This window comes from Ceratotherium simum, chromosome 7 (genome assembly GCF_057802395.1).
Source record: "Ceratotherium simum simum isolate JZ-2026a chromosome 7, ASM5780239v1, whole genome shotgun sequence".
NCBI lineage: Eukaryota > Metazoa > Chordata > Mammalia > Perissodactyla > Rhinocerotidae > Ceratotherium > Ceratotherium simum.
In genome coordinates this window covers 34,010,498-34,028,883 of record NC_141906.1, presented here as the reverse complement: position 1 = coordinate 34,028,883, position 18,386 = coordinate 34,010,498, and the positions used below count along the sequence as shown (strand labels likewise).

Below are 18,386 nucleotides of genomic sequence, written 5' to 3'. Positions count from 1 at the left end.
AATATATTCATAATGGGTGTCACAGGAGAGGACAGATAGAAGGGGCAGAAAGAATATTTGAAGAAATAATGGCTGAAAACTTCCAAAATATGATGAAAAACAATCTACATGCCCATGAAGCTCAATATATTCTGAGTGAGATAAACTCAAAGAGATCCACACATAGACATATCATAGTCAAACTGTCAAAAGCTAAAGACAAAGAGAGAATTTTTTTTTTTTTAAAGATTTTATTTATTTTTTGCCCCCAAAGCCCCAGTAGATAGTTGTATGTCACAGCTGCACACCCTTCTAGTTGCTGTATGTGGGACTCGGCCTCAGGCTGGACAGAGAAGTGGTGCCTCAATGCGCACCCGGGATCCGAACCCGGGCCGCCAGCATCGCAGCGCGCGCACTTAACCACCAAGCCACAGGGCCGGCCCCCAAAGAGAGAATTTTGAAAGCCACAAAAGAGAAGTGACTTGTCAAGTCCAAGGGAACTTTAATAAGAATAAGAGTTGATTTCTCACTAGCAACCAATTAGGCCAAAAAAAGTGGGATGACATATTGAAAGTGCTAAAAGAAAAACAGTGTCAATCAAGAATTCTATATTTAGGGCCGGCCTGGTGTGTTCTGCTTTGGCAGCCTGGGTTTGGTTCCCGGGCACAGACCTACACCACTCATCAGCTAAGCTGTGGCGGTGACCCAGATACAAAATAGAGGAAGGACTGGCAACAGATGGTAGCTCAGGGCAAATCTTCCTCAGCAAAAAAAAAAAAAAAAAAAATGAATTCTATATTTAGCAAATCTATCCTTCAGAATTGAATGATCAACTTCCATCATTACAGCATGAAGAGCTCCACAACCTGCTCCTAAGTGAAAATTATGAAAAGTAACAACAAAGAAGAACTAAAAGGACCCCAAAACAACAAAAACCCAAAAAACAAATTATGAAAAACTCCAAAATGAAAAAAAAAAAACCCAGAAAAAAACCCAAAACATTCAAAGCTTTTCGAAATGGTGGTCCAAAGAGCAAACAGCAAATGAAGAAACATCTACTCAAGAAAATCTAGAAATATTTGGCGGGAAAGGTGAGAATCTGTGGTATTTAAAGAAAGACTTCCACCTGCCTTCCTACTCCCAGCTCAGTGAGGTGGAGGCTCCACTCCAGATTGCTGCAGCCAAGAACAGAGGGCTGTTTTTCCTCACGGATACTAGCTGGAAGGCTTTGTTCCTGGGAGAAACAGACTTCAGTGTGTCTCATCCTGTCCCCAGCTGTCTATTGTTGAGGCCAAGTCCCAAGTGAGTGTGGTCAAAAGAAGGGGGCTCCCTTCTTTTACCAATCTCCACTCATGGAATGGAGACTCTACTTGGGACATGACACAGTGAGAATACTGGAGGAAGTGCAATACAAGGGAAGTGCAAATTCCAACCACAATGAGATAACATTTCACACTAGGATGGTATAATAAAAACAAAACAGAAGAAACAATAGTAAGTGTGGGTAAGGAGAGATTTAGAAAAATTGGAACTGTCATACGTTCCTAAAATCTAAAATGTAAAATGGTACAGCTGCTTTGGAAAACAGTCTGGCAGTTCCCCAAAATGTTAAACATAGAGTTACCATATGACCTAGCATTTCCAATCCTAGGTATATACTTAAGAGAACTGGATGATTCTATTTATATGAAATGTCTAGAATAGGCACATCTATAGCAACAGAAAGTAGATTACTAGTTGCCAGGAGTTGGGGGGAGGGAAGAATGGGGAGTGACTGCTACTGGTTAAAGGTTTCCTTTTGAGGTGATAAGTATATTCTGGAATTAGTAGTGGTAACTATTGCACAAGTTTATGAAAAAAAGTCCATTGAATTGCATACTTTAAAAGGGCAAGTTTAATGGTATGTTAATTATATTTCAAAAAAAAAAAGGAGAGAGAGAGAAAAAGAAATAGTTACTTTTCACTTGGAATTTGGTCTTTATGGCTTAGGAGGTTGGCAATCACTTGGTCAGCCTTATGCAGTGTCAACCAAACACTAATAGCTTACCTCAGTTCCCGTTTCTCTCCAATCCCAAGCCCGACTTCCCCCTGGCCACACTTTGCAGTCCTTATAGGTTTTAGTAGAGCCTTGTACTTTCATTTGCCCCCATGAGAGGGAAGCAATTTCAGGGGAAGACATAAGGAACTTAACTGAACCCTGAAATTAAAAGAAAAATATACTAAATCAGTTATAAAGTAAGGCTGAAACATCTCCGGAATGAAGGACCTATACTATATACAAAATATAATATATTTTAAAATATAATACTATATCCAAAATATACTAAGCCCTGGTCCTCTATGAGTTAAGAAGCCTCTTTTCTCATTTATGTGATTGTCACTTCTTCTCTAGAGGTCTAAAAAGTAAAATGATATTTTATCCTGAATCATCCAACTATGGAAACTAGACACTACAATTACTTCTCAGACTCTAGAGGGAATTTTCACGATATTTTTTTGAGAGATAAAATTAAAAGGTGGAGACTCTACTTGGGACATGACACAGTGAGAATACTGGAGGAAGTGCAACACAAGGGAAGTGCAAATTCCAACCACAATGAGATAACATTTCACACTAGGATGGTGTCAACCTTCAGCAAGGTTGATACATCCTTTCCCCCAACAGCAACTACTAAGCTGGACAAAACTGTCAAAATAACCACTTGGTACTCTAGAAACATTGAAGGCTTACTAAAAATTAAGAAGTGCTTATTTATGAAAACCACTGAATTTTAGATAAGAACAGTAAGATGTTTTTTTGTTCTTGCCTGGGATTATTCCCATACCCCCACATCAATTCTGTTGGTACAGAGGTTGAACTTGGTTGGGGCAGGGCATGACAACCAACAGTCTTGCTGCGATGGCCAGAGGAGGCTCACTTGGTTTAGAGCATTATCAGTTAAACTGGTGATCCCAGTAGCAAGCAAATATGGATGGCAGGTGGCTCTGCTTCCTTGATACTGTGGGCCTGTTTGGGGCAAACAATGGATTGGCAGAGTGGGGAAGGATTTAACAGGAATTTCTCAGCAGTGACACAGCCATAGGGGCTGGATAAACTCTCCACATATCCCAAGTAGACTAAAGGCTGTGAGCATATGCATCAATGACTGGAGTAAGCCTAAGCCCTGCAAACATTCTGGGCCAATTGAGCCTACAGCACATGCAAAATGGAGAAGCGAGAAGGCTCAAGAGGACTCAGAGGAGTGTAAAAGCCAGGGAGGACATGAAAACAGCCTGAACACTGAATGACTCCCCATTGCATATACTGATTCCTAAGTAGAGAGTGACAGTCTTACTGGCTTGAGGTGCTTGGACACAATCTTTGATTAATTTTTGGCTGAACACTAAGCTATATAAACTCAGTGGAGACCCCAAGGAAGCCAAGTTTAAAAATAAAAACAAGAAAAATTACTGAAAAGATTCCAGTGGCCACACATTGCATGGGAGACAGAATTCACAGATTTAGTCTAGGCAAGTGACTAAACACAGACAAATAAACTAACAACAACGTGCAGGGGGGAATCAGAATCCAGACTTGCTACAATATCATCTAGAATGTCCAGTTTTCACCAAAAAAATTACAAGACATGCAAAGAAACAAAAAATGTGACCCGCACTTATCACCTGAAACTGTATTAGAGTGTTCCTATATGTTTGACTTAGTGAAGACTTCAAAGAAGCTATTATAAATATATTCAAAGAAATAAAGGAAGCCATGTATAAAGATTTGTACAAAAGTATGATGACAATGACTCAATGAATACAGAATCTCAATAAAGAGATAGACATTTCAAAAAAGAATCAAATGGAAATTCTGGCTTTGATAAGTACAATAACTAAAAGGTTCTTGTATTAGTCAGGTTCTCCAGAGAAACAGAACCAGTAGATTATATATATTAAGAGATTTATTTCAAGGAAGTGGCTCATGCAATTGTGGGAGCCAGCCAGTCTGAAATGTGTAGGGCAGGCTGGCAGAAAGCTAACTCTTGGGCAGAAGTTGTCATTGTAGTATTGATGTGTTATTTCTTCTTCCTCAAGGAAGCCTCAGTTTTGCTTTTAAGGCCTTTCCCTTGATTGGATGAGGTCTACCAAGAGTATTGAGAGTAATCCCCTTTATTTAAAAGTCAGCTGGTTGTAGATGTTAACTACATCCACAAAACACCTTCACAGCCACACCTAGATTAGAGTTTGATTGAATAACTGGGTACTACAGCCCAGCCAAGTTGACACATAAAACTAAACATCACAGTTCACCCCTTGTCAATATGGCATCTATATACACGTCCTTAAACCATATTTAATCTCCAAATAAAGTCAGTAACAAAGTGATACTTCTGCCTAATATAAGTAACTACTAGCCCATTTTTGCAGCTTCAACTTCTGAAAATCCATTTTTAAAATGTATTATCTAACAAAAGACATAAACATACTGTTTTAGGTGCTATGTGAGGAAGATACAAATTTATAAAACATGATTCATGTTCTTGAGGAGTTAATATTACATTAGAGGAGAGAAGACATATACAAATAATTATAATATAATTTTTTTAAAAGGTACTTTTTTTTAAAATGAGGTAACTTTTGAAAAGTGGTATAAGGGAAGTATAATGAATTTTTGAGTGTTGAGACAGACTTCTGTATTAGTCTGCTAGAGCTTCCATAACAAAATACCCCAGACTGGGTGGCTTAACAGAAATTTGTTTTCTCACAGTCTAGAGGCTGGAAGTCTAATATCAAAGTGCCAGCAGGGTTGGTTTTGGTGAGACCTCTCTACCTGGCTTGCAGATGGAGTCCTTCTTGCTTTGTCTTCACGTGGCCTTTTCTCTGTGCTTGAGTGCTCTTAGTGTCTTGTCCTTTTCTTATAAGGATACTCGTCCTATAGGATTAGAACCCCGGCTTGATGACCTCATTTAACCTTAATTACCTTCTTAAAGGCTCTATCTCCAAATATAGTTGGGGATTAGGGCTTCAACATATGAATTTTGGGGAGACATAATTCTGTCCATTAGCAGCTATCCTATGACAGTACACAGTCTTGATTCCCGTAGTTTTGTAGTAAACTTTGAAACGAGGATGTGTGAGACCTTCAACTTTGTTCATCATTTAAAAAACTGTTTAGGATATTCTGGGTCCCTTACATTTCCATATTAATATTAGGGTCAACCTGTCAATTTCTACCAAAAAGCTAACATAATTTTGATAGGGAGAATCTCTAGATCAATTTGAGTACTGCCATCTTTTCAATAGTAATTTTTCCAAACTATGAACAAGGGATGGTTTCCCATTAAGACTTCTTTAATTCCTTTCAACAATATTTTTTAATCTTTAAGTCTTGTATTAAAAAAAAATTGTTCCAAAATATTTTATTATTTTTGAGGCAACTGTAAATGTCATTATTTTATTTTATTTTGGATAATTTATTGCTAATGTATACAAATACACTTGACTTTTGAGTATTTATTTTGTATTCCGCAAACTTGCTGAACTTATTAGTTCTAATTAGTTTTTTGGTGGATTTCTTAGAATTTTCTGTATACGAGATCATGTTATTTATGATAGAGATTGTTTTACTTCTTCCATGCCAATCTGGACACCTTTTTTCTTTTTCTCTCTTATAATTTTATTTATTTTCCTCCAAAGCCCCAGTAGATAGTTGTATGTCATAGCTGCACATCCTTCTAGTTGCTGTATGTGAGACGCGGCTGGGACGCGCGGCCTCAGCATGGCCGGACAAGCGGTGCGTCAGTGCGCGCCCTGGATCCGAACCCAGGCTGCCAGCAGCAGAGCGCGTGCACCTAACTGGTAAGCCACGGGGCAGCCCTGGACACCTTTTTTCTTTTTCTTGCCTAATTGCCCTGGGTAGAACTTCCAGTACAATGTTAAATAGAAGTGGAGATGGCAGACATTTTTGTCTTCTTCCTGACCATAGGGAGAAGGCATCAGTTTTCACCATTAGGTATATTAGCTGTGAGTTTTTCATAGATACCCTTAATTAGGTTGAAAAAGTTCCCTTCTATTCCTAGTTTGTTGAGTGTTTTTATCATGAAAGAATATTGGGTTTTGTCAAATGATTTTGAGGCATCTATTGAGATGATCGTGTTGTTGTTGTTTTCCTTTATTCTATTAATATGGTGTAATATATTGATAAATTTTTGGATGTTATACAACCTTGCACACTTGGGATGAATTCCACTTGGTCTTGGTGTATAATCCTTTTTATCTGTTGCTGGCTTTGGTTTGCTAGTATTTTGCTGAGGATTGTTGTGGCTAGATGCATAGGGGGTTATTGGTCTGCTTTTTTTCCCCCTTGTGATGTCTTTGTTTTTGCAACCAGGGTAAATCTGTCCTCATGGGATAAGTTGGGAAGTGTTCCCTCTCTTCTAATTTTTGGTAAGAATTTGTGAAGTATTGGTATTAATTCTTCAAACTTTTGGAAGAATTCACCATGAAGACATCTGGGCCTCGGCTTTTTTAGGGGAGTGGGTGGGGTTTAAATTCCTAATTTAATCTTTTTACTTGTTAGAATTCCATTCAGATTTTCTACTGTTTCTTGAGTTTCAATAGTTTGTGTTGTTCTAGGAATTTTTCAGTTCATTTAGATGATCTAATTTATAGGCATACAGTTATTCATAAAATTCCCTTATAATCTTTTTTTATTACTGTAGATAGTGATGTCCCCTCATTCCTTTTTATTTTAATTTTATTTATTTATTTATTTATTTATTTATTTATTTATTTATTTATTTATTTATTTATTTATTTATTTATTTATTTCCCCCAAAGCCCCAGTAGATAGTTGTATGTCATAGTTGCACAGCCTTCTAGTTGCTGTATGTGGGACACGGCCTCAGCATGGCCGGAGAAGCGGTGCGTCGGTGCGCACCCGGGATCTGAACCACAGGCCACCAGCAGCGGAGCGCGCGCACTTAACCGCTAAGCCACGGGGCCGCCCCCCCCATTCATTTCTGATTTTAGTAATTTGAATCTTCTTTTTTGGTCTTGATCAGTGTAGCTAAAGACTTGTCAATTTCATAGTTATTTTCAAAGAACCAATTTTTGGTTTTGTCGATTTTCTCTATTTTTCTATTCTTTATTTCATTAATATCTGTGCTAATCTTTCTTTCCTTCTATTTGCTTTGTGTTTAGTTTGCTTTGATGGAAAGTTATGTTATTGATTTGAAATTCTTCTTTTTTTTTGGAGAGGAAGATTTGCCCTGAGCTAACATCTGTGCCAATCTTCCTCTATTTTGCATGTAGGTTACCACCACAGCATGGCTGATGAGTGGTGTAGGTCTGTACCCAGGATCTGAACCCATGAACCTGGGCTGCTGAAGCAGAGTGCAGTGAACTTAACCACTACGCCATGGGGCTGGTCCCCCCATTCTTCTTTTTTAATATAGGCATTTACAGCTGTACATTTCTCCTTAAGCAGTTCTCTAGGTGCATCCCATTAGATTTCATATTTTATTCATCTTAAAGTAATTTCTAATTTTCCTTGTGATTTCGTCTTTGAACCAGCAGTTATTTAGGTGTGTGTCACTTAACATCCACATATAAATGAATTTTCCAAATTTCCTTCAGTTTTTGATTCTAGTCTAATTCCATTGTTTGGCAAACATATTTGGTATAATTTCAATCCTTTCAAATATATTGAGACTTTTCTTTTAATGCCTTAGCATATGATTGATCTTGGAGAATTTTCCATGTGCACTTGAGAAGAACATGTATTCTGCTATTGGTGTGCAGTGTTCATAGATGTCTGTTAGAACTTGCTATTTTACAGTGTTGTTCAAACCTATTTCTTTGTTGGTCTTCTGCCCAGCTGTCCTAGTTGACCACTATTGAAAGTGTGATATCAAAGTCTCCAAGTATTATTGTTGAATTCTCTATTTCTCCTTTTAATTCTGTCAGTTTTTGCTTCGTGTATATTAGGGCTGTTGTTAGGTGCATATATGTTTTTGTTATATCCTCTTATGTTTTGACTTCATGTAGTTTTTTTTTTTTTAAAGATTTTATTTTATTTAATTTCCCCCCCCCAAGCCCTAGTAGATTGTTGTATGTCATAGCTGCACCTCATTCTAGTTGCTGTATGTGGGACGCTGCCTCAGCACGGCCGGAGAAGCGGTGCGTTGGTGCGCGCCCAGGATCCGAACCTGCCCCGCCAGCAGCAGAGCGTGCGCACTTAACTGCTAAGCCACGGGGCCGGCCCCATGACTTCATGTAGTTTTGCTAAACCAACTGTACCTCTAGCCTTAGGAATGAAGCACTGACTTAAGTAAGGCGTGAGTACATTCTATTTTCACTTTCTACACTGGTCACACTGGTTCAGGGTTGAATATATGTGCTGAGTTGGACCAATCAGTGTCAATTTTAGGACTTTTCTGGGGAAATTCGGAGATACTGAGGCTGGGAAATATAGAATATGGAAGAGTTCCTTGAAACTGCTAGTGCTATGAGAGAAGTCAGTATGAAAATTCGGCCCATGTAGAGGAAGGCAAAACAGAGAGACTTACTGAGAAACAGAGTTACCATCTGATCAGACCACACCTCAAGCATGAGCTACTATTGGTCTTTTCAATTATATGAAGCAATAAATTCCTTTTATTGTTTAAGCCTCTTTGTCTATTACTTGCAACTTAAAGTATTTTGACACAATAACCAACTTCACCTTAATGATTCACCAGATATCTGAAAGTGTGATCTTAATAATATTGAAGAAATATTTTTTGCCAACATAGTTCTGCTTGGCACTTGGAAAACTGATGTGTCTGGCATGTCATAAAATTTTACTGAATGAAGGATATACAATAACTACTGTATTCATGCTTAGATGTCATCTGAGAGTGTGGAGTTAAAACAGAAGTTTTACCTAATAATATGTTTCCTTTGTCATAATCAAGTGATAAAGATCCAATTTGTTCATTCACCCAGATATTCATTCATTCATTTCCCTCTACATGTAAGGCTAGAGGAATGTATTGCAAACTCTTTGCCTAAACCACAGAAACAAACACATTTTATATCATAACATATACACACAAACATACATATTTCATATACATAGTTCATGAAATATACTTATCATACTCATCCTTACTATATGTGATAACTCCTTTTTCTGTTCTATTTTTATTCTTTTCCATTTTTAATATATTTCTGGTGTTGATCCACCAAATCGATTTTAAAATCCAGTAATGGGTCATGGCCTATGGTATAAAAAACATTGCTGTGGGCTAGGGGTATATTGAAAATAAATAACGAGGACAGCATGGGCACTGACTACATCAAGATGGGAGTGGAGTACTGGAATAGGGTCTGCTGTATCTGTACCAAATGTTCAGTTGCTGGGAGTTGGCAGAGAGAGACTAGGGCAGTCAGTGTAGCAGGGGTTACTTAGGAGGCTCAGGGCAGGGGCTCTGCCACAACTAGCATCTAAGTACACTATCTTAATATTTTAACAACCAGTATAGTCTTTCTAGTCCACACCAGTGAATATCAGACTTTGATACCAAACTGCATAATGTGATCTCTGCCCTTAATTATCTAATAGTAAAGTTAAAACATGTAGACACACAGCTACAATATGTATAGCTATAATACATTATAATATAGCAGTTCCTCAACAAGATTTTTCTTTTAGTAAAAAATCTTTATTACATCAGAGGAACCGGTCTCAGACATGCTTTTAAGAGAAAAGAATAGACTAAAGCATAACTCTTAAGAAAAAAGATGGTAAGACACTTCTAAAAGTGCTTTCTTCAATGAACAGAATTCTATTGCAACACGGAATTCAGTTATGATTAAGGGAACCAGAAAATCGCTAGTTTAAATCTTGTTTATATTATGACTTCTCTTTATTTTGGTATATTTTCTTATTAAACTATCTTGAAGAGCATAGATTCCTACTTTTTCACTACATATAATGTATATCCACACACCTCTAGATGTATCAACTCTTTTAAAAGTGAGTTTTAAACAAACCTAAGAAAATTTGCTCATCACTGATTAGGAATTCCCCAAACTGGCTCCACAACTGAATCCAATCCACTTCAGTGTACATTCACCAGGCTTACAACACCTGTAAAAAAACTGTTTAACAAGTGCAAAGATAATATTTTGGGGAGACAGAAATATGTATAAATTATTCTAAGGCAGACTGTTATCAATGCAATTTAGGAAAACTGAGGGATAAGCCATTAAATTTTAAAATTGAAGCATAATTACATTCAGTTAAACGAACAGATATTGTTTTTTTTGTTTGTTTTGTTTTTTTTTAAAGATTTTATTTATTTATTTTTCCCCCAAAGCCCCAGTAGATAGTTGTCTGTCATAGCTGCACATCCTTCTAGTTGCCGTATGTGGGACGCAGCCTCAGCATGGCGGGAGGAGCGGTGCGTCGGTTCACACCTGGGATCCGAACCCGGGCCGCCGGCAGCCGAGCGCACGCACTTAACCGTTAAGCCACAGGGCCGGCCCACGAACAGATATTGTTTAGAGCTCAATTGTTTACTCAAGAGTTTTGACAAATGCATAAACTTGCCAATCAAGATACAGAAAGTATCTAGGGGCCAGCCTACTGGTGCAGTGGTTAAGTTCGTGCACTCTGCTTCGGCAGCCTGGGTTTCGTGGTTTCGGATCCTGGGCAGGGACCTACACACCGCTCATCAAGCCATGCTGTGGTGGCATCTCATATACAAAATAGAGGAAGATGGACACAGATGTTAGCTCAGGCCTAATATTTTCCTCACCAAGGAAAAAAAAAAAAGATAAAGTATCTAGAAAATTCTCTTGTACACCTTTCTAGTCAATCACCTTCCAAGCTCAAAAGAAACCACTACTTTGATTTCTATTCCCACAGATCACTTAGACTTTCATATTGATGGAATTGTACAGTACCTACTCTTTTGTGTCTGTCTTCTTTCACTCCACTTGCTTTTGAGATTCACTCAAGTGTATATCAGTATGAGTAGTAGTCTGCTGCAGGATTATATTTATTTACTTATCCATTCTTCTGTTGAACATTTGGGTTGTTTTGACTTTTTGTTATTTTGAATAAACTAGCCATTAATTCTGAATGAACAAATTGAGTTGTTTTAAAAATTTGAACTATTTTAAGAAATTTCTGGGCCAGCCCCATGGCTTAGTGGTTAAGTGCGTGCGCTCCACTGCTGGCGGCCCGGGGTTCAGATCCCGGGCACGCACCAACGCACCGCTTCTCCGGCCATGCTGAGGCCGTGTCCCACATACAGCAACTGGAAGGATGTGCAACTATGACATACAACTATCTACTGGGGCTTTGGGGAAAAAAAGGAGGAGGATTGGCAATAGATGTTAGCTCAGAGCCGGTCTTCCTCAACAAAAAGAGGAGGATTAGCATGGATCTTAGCTCAGAGCTGATCTCCCTCACAAAAAAAAAAAAAAAAAAGAAATTTCTTGGGCCGGCCCCGTGGCTTAGCGGTTGGGTGTGCATGCTCTGCTGCTGGCAGCCCGGGGTTCGGATCCCGGGCGCACACCGACGCACCGCTTCTCCAGCCATGCTGAGGCCGCGTCCCACATACAGCAACTAGAAGGATGTGCAGCTATGACATACAACTATCTACTGGGGCTTTGGGGGAAAAAATAAATAAAAAAAATTAAAAAAAAAAGAAATTTCTTATTCATAAACAAAGTTAGACTGAGTGTAGGTAATTTAATGCTTGTTTAAAGCCTTCTTCATGGCAGTAGCAATAAATCAACTGTAAGTTTTTTTAAAAAAGCTATTCTTTTTCTATCTTTACATTCTAGTCTGATATACTTAACTCAATTACTTAACTACATAAATTAGGATTAGACTCTTGTAACCCACAACTTCTCTTAGCCCAGAAAGGCAAGAAGAGATGTAGTATTATGGGTGTTTGTAATTTATTTTCTTTTCAAGAACAGACTCAGGGAAGGTATGACCTAAACCTTGCTCTGTAGTAAAACATCTCTTATCTTGTGGGTGGATATAACTTTCTGATGCCCAAGGACTTTGTTCCTATGCCAATCTGAATTAGAAAAGGCAGAAACTCTAACCTTATTTATCAGTCCCCCTTTGCATAACAGTGTGAGCATTGAGAAAAGAAAACTATACTATAAACTTTTTTTTTTAGAATGTTATTTGACAACTCTATGGGAGAGCAGGAGCTGGGACGCTGGAAAAGCTGAAAGCAAAGAGATAGAAAGGAAATGGGGGTGGGCAATGTTCACAAAATGATATAATTAAATCTTTCTTTTGGTTTGAACGTTCTTTCCATCAAATTCCTTCATAAAGATAGGATTTTATTTAATATTGTGTACCTGCCTTTTACTTAAGCTCAGTTAAGCAAGGTCTTATGAACATTGTTTCTTTCTTTCTGCAAAACTGTTGTTCAAGATGTGTTTGGGTCAGATTTTTCTTAAACTGGGGTATTCAGGTCCGCAGGTATAGAGATACATACTCAGCAGTTTGAGAGTCTACCAACACATTTCAGTTTAGTTTTGTATTTCATTTCAGCGTTGCTTAAAAACAATATTTACCACACATTAAATTAAAACTTCCTTTTGCTATGATAATTCACAATCATAGACATTTCCCTTAAGTAAGACTTCACTTTCCTTTTTTTCTTTTTTTAACTTTTTTTATTGTGGTAAAATATACATAACATAAAATTTACCATTTTAACCATTTTTAACTGTATAGTTCAATGGCATGAAGTACATTTACATTGTTGTGTAGGCTTTAATTTCTTACATCGGTATTTCTTAAACTGGAATTTTCAAGAGTATTTGATCAATTTCAAAAGAACATTTTTTTCCTTTAAAAAACGGTTTATATATTACTCAAGATTAGGAATCAGTATTTTAGGTAATAAATTCCTCTTACAATATAGAAATTTTCTCTCTTGACAAATGAGTATTTTTGCTTTCTTTAGATAATGAGAAGGATACAGACATGGTTTTTCCCTTTCTTACCTAGAAGTGCAGAACAAAATTCAATCTTTAATTGTGGTGTTTTCTCTATATAGAGACAAATATTAGTATGTCTATATATTTGTCTTTCTTTAATTATAAATTGTCCTATTTTACATGGTTTATATTTTACCTTGTTTCAAATTCTTTTTAGCAAGTAGGTACCATGTTAAGTTTTAAACTCACGCTGAAAATTTTGGCTCAACGTAGTAAACTATAAGTAATGCTGAATTCAATCTAAATTTTAGGAACTCTTCAATAATAGCAACTAACATTTTTAAAGTACTTACAATGCGCCAGGGCACTGTGCTAATCAATTTACTGTAAATTATCTATAAAACCCTATAATGTAGATACTATTATCAATGCCACTTCACAGAGGTTCAAAGAAATGAAGAATCTTCTGCAATGTCCTGAAGCGGTTCTGTTAGGACTCAAGTCTGAATTCCAAAGCTCAGGCTCCTAACCATAATGCACACTGCATCCCAAGCTGCACACCCAACTTTCCCTTATTGATGGTTTTTCTGAGATTCTTTGTGAGAATACTCAGCGCTGCCCCCAACGAAGCGGAAGACCGTCTTCTAGCAAACTTTTCCCTCTTGCGCCAAGTTTCCTATCACGTCCGCCCTCTTAGTGGAGTCCTAGCCCACGCTCCGACCCTGGTCCCCTACAGAGCCTTGTCCCCTCAGACCCTCGTGCCTCAACAGAGCCCCTCCCCCCCACACGCTGGCAGCCGCAACAGAGCCCTGTTCCCTGACATCTTGGTCTCCCTGCACAGCCAGCCTGGTCCCTTCAAACCCTGATCTCTTAGCAGGGCCCAACTCCTCACACTGATGATCCCCGCGGAGCCCCGTCCCCTCAGGCCCTCGTCCCCGAGTCCCCAGACGCCGCTTTTCCAGCACAGCTGCGATTCTTGTACCGCAGCAGACAGCAATACCCCTCAGCAAACTGTCGCAGAGACTTCTCCCTACAAAGGTCCCATTCCAACCCCTAATTAAGGGCACCTCTCCACTCTTCTCCTTTCCAATTTCTCCCAGAATCGTGCTTTTTTTTTTTTCTATTCTTCTCTTTTTCTGCTTCTTATTCACTCTCCTCAACCTCCCCCACCATCTCGTGGGCCCGTTTCAGTTCCCAGACTCCCCCTCAAACTCACCCAACGCCCTGTCTCCGCGAGTTACGACCCCCAACGGCTCCGTGCTTTACTCTTACCTCGGCTCGTCCAGGCCCTCTCGGAGAGGCGCTCCCCACACACGCCCCGCCCCCAGTAGACTCTTCGGCCAGTCGTCGCCCGAAGCTCCGCCCCCTCCGAGTGTATTGGTCACCGTTCCTGAAAAGTCCCGCCCCCCAGTTTGCAGCCCGCCTCCCTGCCCCGCTTCCCTTGTTTTCATTCCCCCTGTCACACGAGGCAGTGGCAAGCCCGAAGTGGGCGGAGCGAAGTTGAGGGAGGGAAGGGGGCGGGAAGAGGGCGGAAAGTGAAAGGCACAGAGCGCCTCTCTTTCCCCCGTCTGACTCGTTTCTCTACTGCTCCGGGCCGCCGTTGTATTGTGGGATCGCGGCGCCGCGCCTGAGACGCTGGGATCCGCGGGGGAGCCCACTCGCTAGCACCTCCTGTCGTCCGTAAGGCTGCCCTGCTCTTTCTCGGCACCCCAACTCGCCCCCATCGCCTCCTCCTCCATCCTCCAGTTCAAAATGGCGGCGGCGGCGGCGGCGGCGGCGGCGATGGCTCCTCCGGGCTGCCCGGGTTCGTGCCCCAACTTCGCCGTAGTCTGCTCGTTCTTGGAGCGCTACGGGCCGCTGCTCGACCTGCCTGAGTTGCCGTTCCCCGAACTGGAGCGGGTGCTGCAGGCGCCGCCGCCGGACGTCGGCAACGGAGAAGGTAAGCAGGGGGCCCGAACGCCCGGCGGGAAGCGGCCCTGGCACGCTCCTTCGCCCCGCTCTTCACAGACACCCCAGGCCTCTTTGGCCCTGTCCTCCCCCTGGGGCACAGCTCCTCCCGGCCCGTCTTCTCCGCCTAGCCCCCGGGGTCTTGGGCTGTGGGGAGGCGGGGCGGAGGCCCCCTAGGGCCACTCGGCCCGGCGCGGAGCGGAGGTGGGGGCGTCGCGGGCTAGGTGTGGGCTCCGGGCGGGGAGGGGTCATTGTGCTTGTCGGCTGCCCCTGGGACTGCTACCCCGCGGCGGGGGCCTGTCCCCCACCCTTTCTCCCTCGGTGGCGGGGGAAGGGGAGCGCAGGTTCCGGCCAGCTTTGCGCTTTTCTCCTCCTCCCCTCCCTTGCTCCCTCCCCTCCTCCCACCATCCTCCCGACCATCTCAGGGGAGGCTGGGCTCATTTTCTCGGGGCGCCCCTTTCTCTGCCTCCACCTGGGTGGAGGACACTTCAGCTCTCCCTCCCTCTAGTGGGAACTCCCCCGAGAGAGTCGGCTCTCGTTCCTCTTCCCTTCCTCTCGAGGGTCGGCTTAACCCCCCAAACTCCTTCCTCTGAGTAAGGAGGTTTGCTCCTCCTCCACGGGAGGGGGTCCTCCTCCATGATCGCTTTGGGGGGAGAAGTCGGTTCAGCTTCTTCACTTTGGAAAGTAGAGGGTTAATTTCTCCTCCCCCATAGTTTTCCTCCTCCCTCCCCTCACCTCCCCCCAAATAATAGAAAAGCATCTCCCCACTTTTCCAGTCCCTTCCCCCTTCATCTTGGCAGCAGGGCTTAGGGGAAGAAGTCGCCTTCCCATTTGCAGGGTGGGGTGGGGTGGTTAGTATGTAGGCTGGAGGAGGGGCTCAGACGTAGGGGAAACAGTTGAAGAAGGTGCTTGTTGCTCATGTTTCTCTCTCTGGTGCCGCTGGTCTATTATTGGTGTTCGCAAGTGGTGCTCCTTCCACATAAGGCCACCGCGCGGGTGCAGGGCGCATGCTCTGCCCGGCCCCATTGAAACTTCCTGCTGCTGCTGCTGGTGCTGGTTCTTTCGCTGGAGCATCTCAGCGCTGCTCCTGCTGCCTCCAGCCCTCACACTGAGCGCATACACTCACCCCTTATTTATTCCCTATCTATGCCTCTCCTTTTCTGGCACATTTCTTCCCTCAGAGAAGGGTTTTTTGTTGTACTCTAAGCATTGCCTTTATCTGGGAACAGCCCTTGGCTGGAGACGAAACGTTTTCCAAATAGGTCTTTTCTTTTTTTTTCCTTTTTTTGTCCGTATTAGCTGGCCAGAGTGGATTGGATATTGTACAAGATTGATAGCTGTTTCCTTTCCAAAAAAGAAGGGTCGCTGTTCTCCATGGAAATGAAGTTTCTGTTAACAGAATATATTTACATTGCTAGGAAGGGCCCAAGTGTGAAGTTCTTCAGAGTATTACCTAGAGAGAAAGTGATGTTATGGCTACCAAAGATTCAGATTAATACAGCAGTTATGGTACAGGCCTATATCTCTTCTTACTTGCCCAAATCTCTACCCTTAACAAACTCTGGCATATAAAAGGCTAATTTTTTATATAGTGTAAAATAGGAGAGTGATTAGTTACATTATATAAAGACTTCCTACAGAATTTCTTTAAAAGTTGAGCTCTCCAATACAGTAGTTTCATTATCATATTGTATTTACATTCAATTTTTAAGGAAATAGTCATTTTTTTGTGAAGTCGAATGCCTTAGTAAGTTGCTTTTAGGATACCTTGGGAAATGATAGTAATGTATCTATCAGAAATGTGGGAATTTGGGGAAAGAGATTGCTGGTAAATTATTTTTGAAATTTACTTGGAACAAGTTGAAAGGCAGGCATAGACCTTCTGTGATGGCATTGTATTTTGGGTGGTATACAAGATTGCTTGCCCCTCCATTCCTTTTAAGTATTTTGGCTGAATTTGGCTTATATTAGTCATGGAAGAAAAAATATCAGGATCATTTTAATACTTCATGTTACCTTTCTATCTAGAGTTGAGCAGTGGGCCTCCAGCTAAGTAAAAAATGGGAAATAATCTGGGCTGAGAGATTATACCAGTGGGTTCAGCCACTGCATTATCTTTGGTGTAGTTGCAACTATAATAATAGATCTTGTCCTAGGGTGATCTAAGAATAATTATTAATTAATGTTACATAGTTCAAGATAGTTGGCAAATGAAAAGTCGCTGCAGGTGAAATGCCGTTAACTGCAGGGAAAAGATTTTCAGGCCTTTGATGATGGTTAACCTACTTGTAATAGTTGAAAAAAAAAATGCTGGTCCAACTGACAAGATTTGAACTAAGTCTTTTTGGGAAGGAATTGTGGTATACTAGAAAGTTAAAAGACGTAGGTTTTAGTGTTGAACAGTGTAATATGTAGGTTGTAGGGCAAATTAATTTCTGTGGGCCTCAGTTTCTTCACTAGAGTATCTGAGGATCAAATGAAATGTTTCAAAAATCCTTTCATAAATGAAGCCCTTATAAATATTCTTGTTACAAATTTTATTAAAGGTGTTGGTGAGACAGAAGACACAAGTGCATTTAGAATTAAAATGTTAAGTTTTTAGTATGTTGTGAGAAAGAGGTTTGAGCACAGGTATTGAGCTATTATGTGCTTGGAGCACAGGTATTGAGCTGTTATGTGTGTTGTAATCAAATGAGTTTTGCTTTTTATGAATTTGAGTGTTTTTAAAAGACAGTTCTTAGTGCCATTTAAAGAATTCTAGTTTATAAAACTTTTGGTTTTTTTTCCTAGTATGATTATCCCTTAAAAGGTGCTTTTTAAAGTATATTCTTCTGAGTTGCCAGTTTAATCCTTTTTACCTAGTTGTTCATTGTCATAGGTGTATCAACATTATGACATCGTTTGGAGGAGACTGTAGTTCTCTGTATTGTCCTTGTTTAAGCACTTTATGATTTTTCCCCTAAAAATTTGTTTATAAGTTTTAATTTGACATTGTGGCTTCAGCTTAAAATGCTTACTTTATCCACCACACAGTCAGTTATGAACTTGTTTTTATAAACTACGTGTTTAGTTTTAATGATGTAATAATAGCAAGCATTTATTGAGCATTTACTGTGTGCAGACATCATCTCATTATTCTTACAACTATTCTCTGAGATTGGTACTGTTATTCTTATTTGGCAGGCATAGAAACTAAGGTTCAAGAGGTTGATTCAGCTGCCCAGTGCCCAAGATTATATTGTTATTGGTAGAATCTGATTTCCAACCCAGGTCTGTCTGAGTCCCAAGCCACACGATTATATAATACCTTGCCATTGAGCCATGTTTCTCAGACTGCACCAAGGTGCCCCAGGGTATTGCCACCAACTTGCAGAGGCGCTGTCTGGTAGTTTAAATTTTCAAGGGAGATACAGCAGTACTTGACATCTCGTGGTTGCCAGGTGACCTACTCGCTTGAGATAGTTCATGGTTTCAACATTAGATTGTGCTACATTCCTTTTGATGACGTACATTTG

At 40.7% G+C, this 18,386-nt stretch overlaps 2 protein-coding genes across 5 annotated transcripts in view; one reads left to right on the top strand and one right to left on the bottom strand.

Moving 5' to 3' along the window:
* The window catches only part of AAMDC (adipogenesis associated Mth938 domain containing), a 33,937-nt gene extending 19,700 nt beyond the window's left edge, over positions 1-14,237 (bottom strand). Inside the window, exons 1-2 of one of the 3 annotated variants that reach the window (XM_087433500.1) lie at positions 14,197-14,237; positions 2,027-2,176 (exon numbers count right to left, since the gene is read on the bottom strand). In XM_087433500.1, coding sequence (XP_087289626.1) covers positions 2,027-2,158 — 132 coding nt within the window. In that variant the 5' untranslated portion in view covers positions 2,159-2,176; positions 14,197-14,237. Of the gene's footprint in view, positions 1-2,026; positions 2,177-9,999; positions 10,091-14,140 lie in introns of those variants that run through there. The other 2 variants (XM_004434035.3, XM_087433502.1) reach the window with 2 other exon arrangements.
* A 237-nt stretch (positions 14,238-14,474) lies between these two features.
* The window catches only part of RSF1 (remodeling and spacing factor 1), a 150,686-nt gene continuing 146,774 nt past the window's right edge, over positions 14,475-18,386 (top strand). Inside the window, exon 1 of one of the 2 annotated variants that reach the window (XM_087433499.1) lies at positions 14,475-14,863. In XM_087433499.1, the coding sequence (XP_087289625.1) occupies positions 14,677-14,863 (187 nt within the window). In that variant the 5' untranslated portion in view covers positions 14,475-14,676. The remainder of the gene's footprint in view (positions 14,864-18,386) is intronic. The other variant, XM_004434034.3, reaches the window with a different exon arrangement.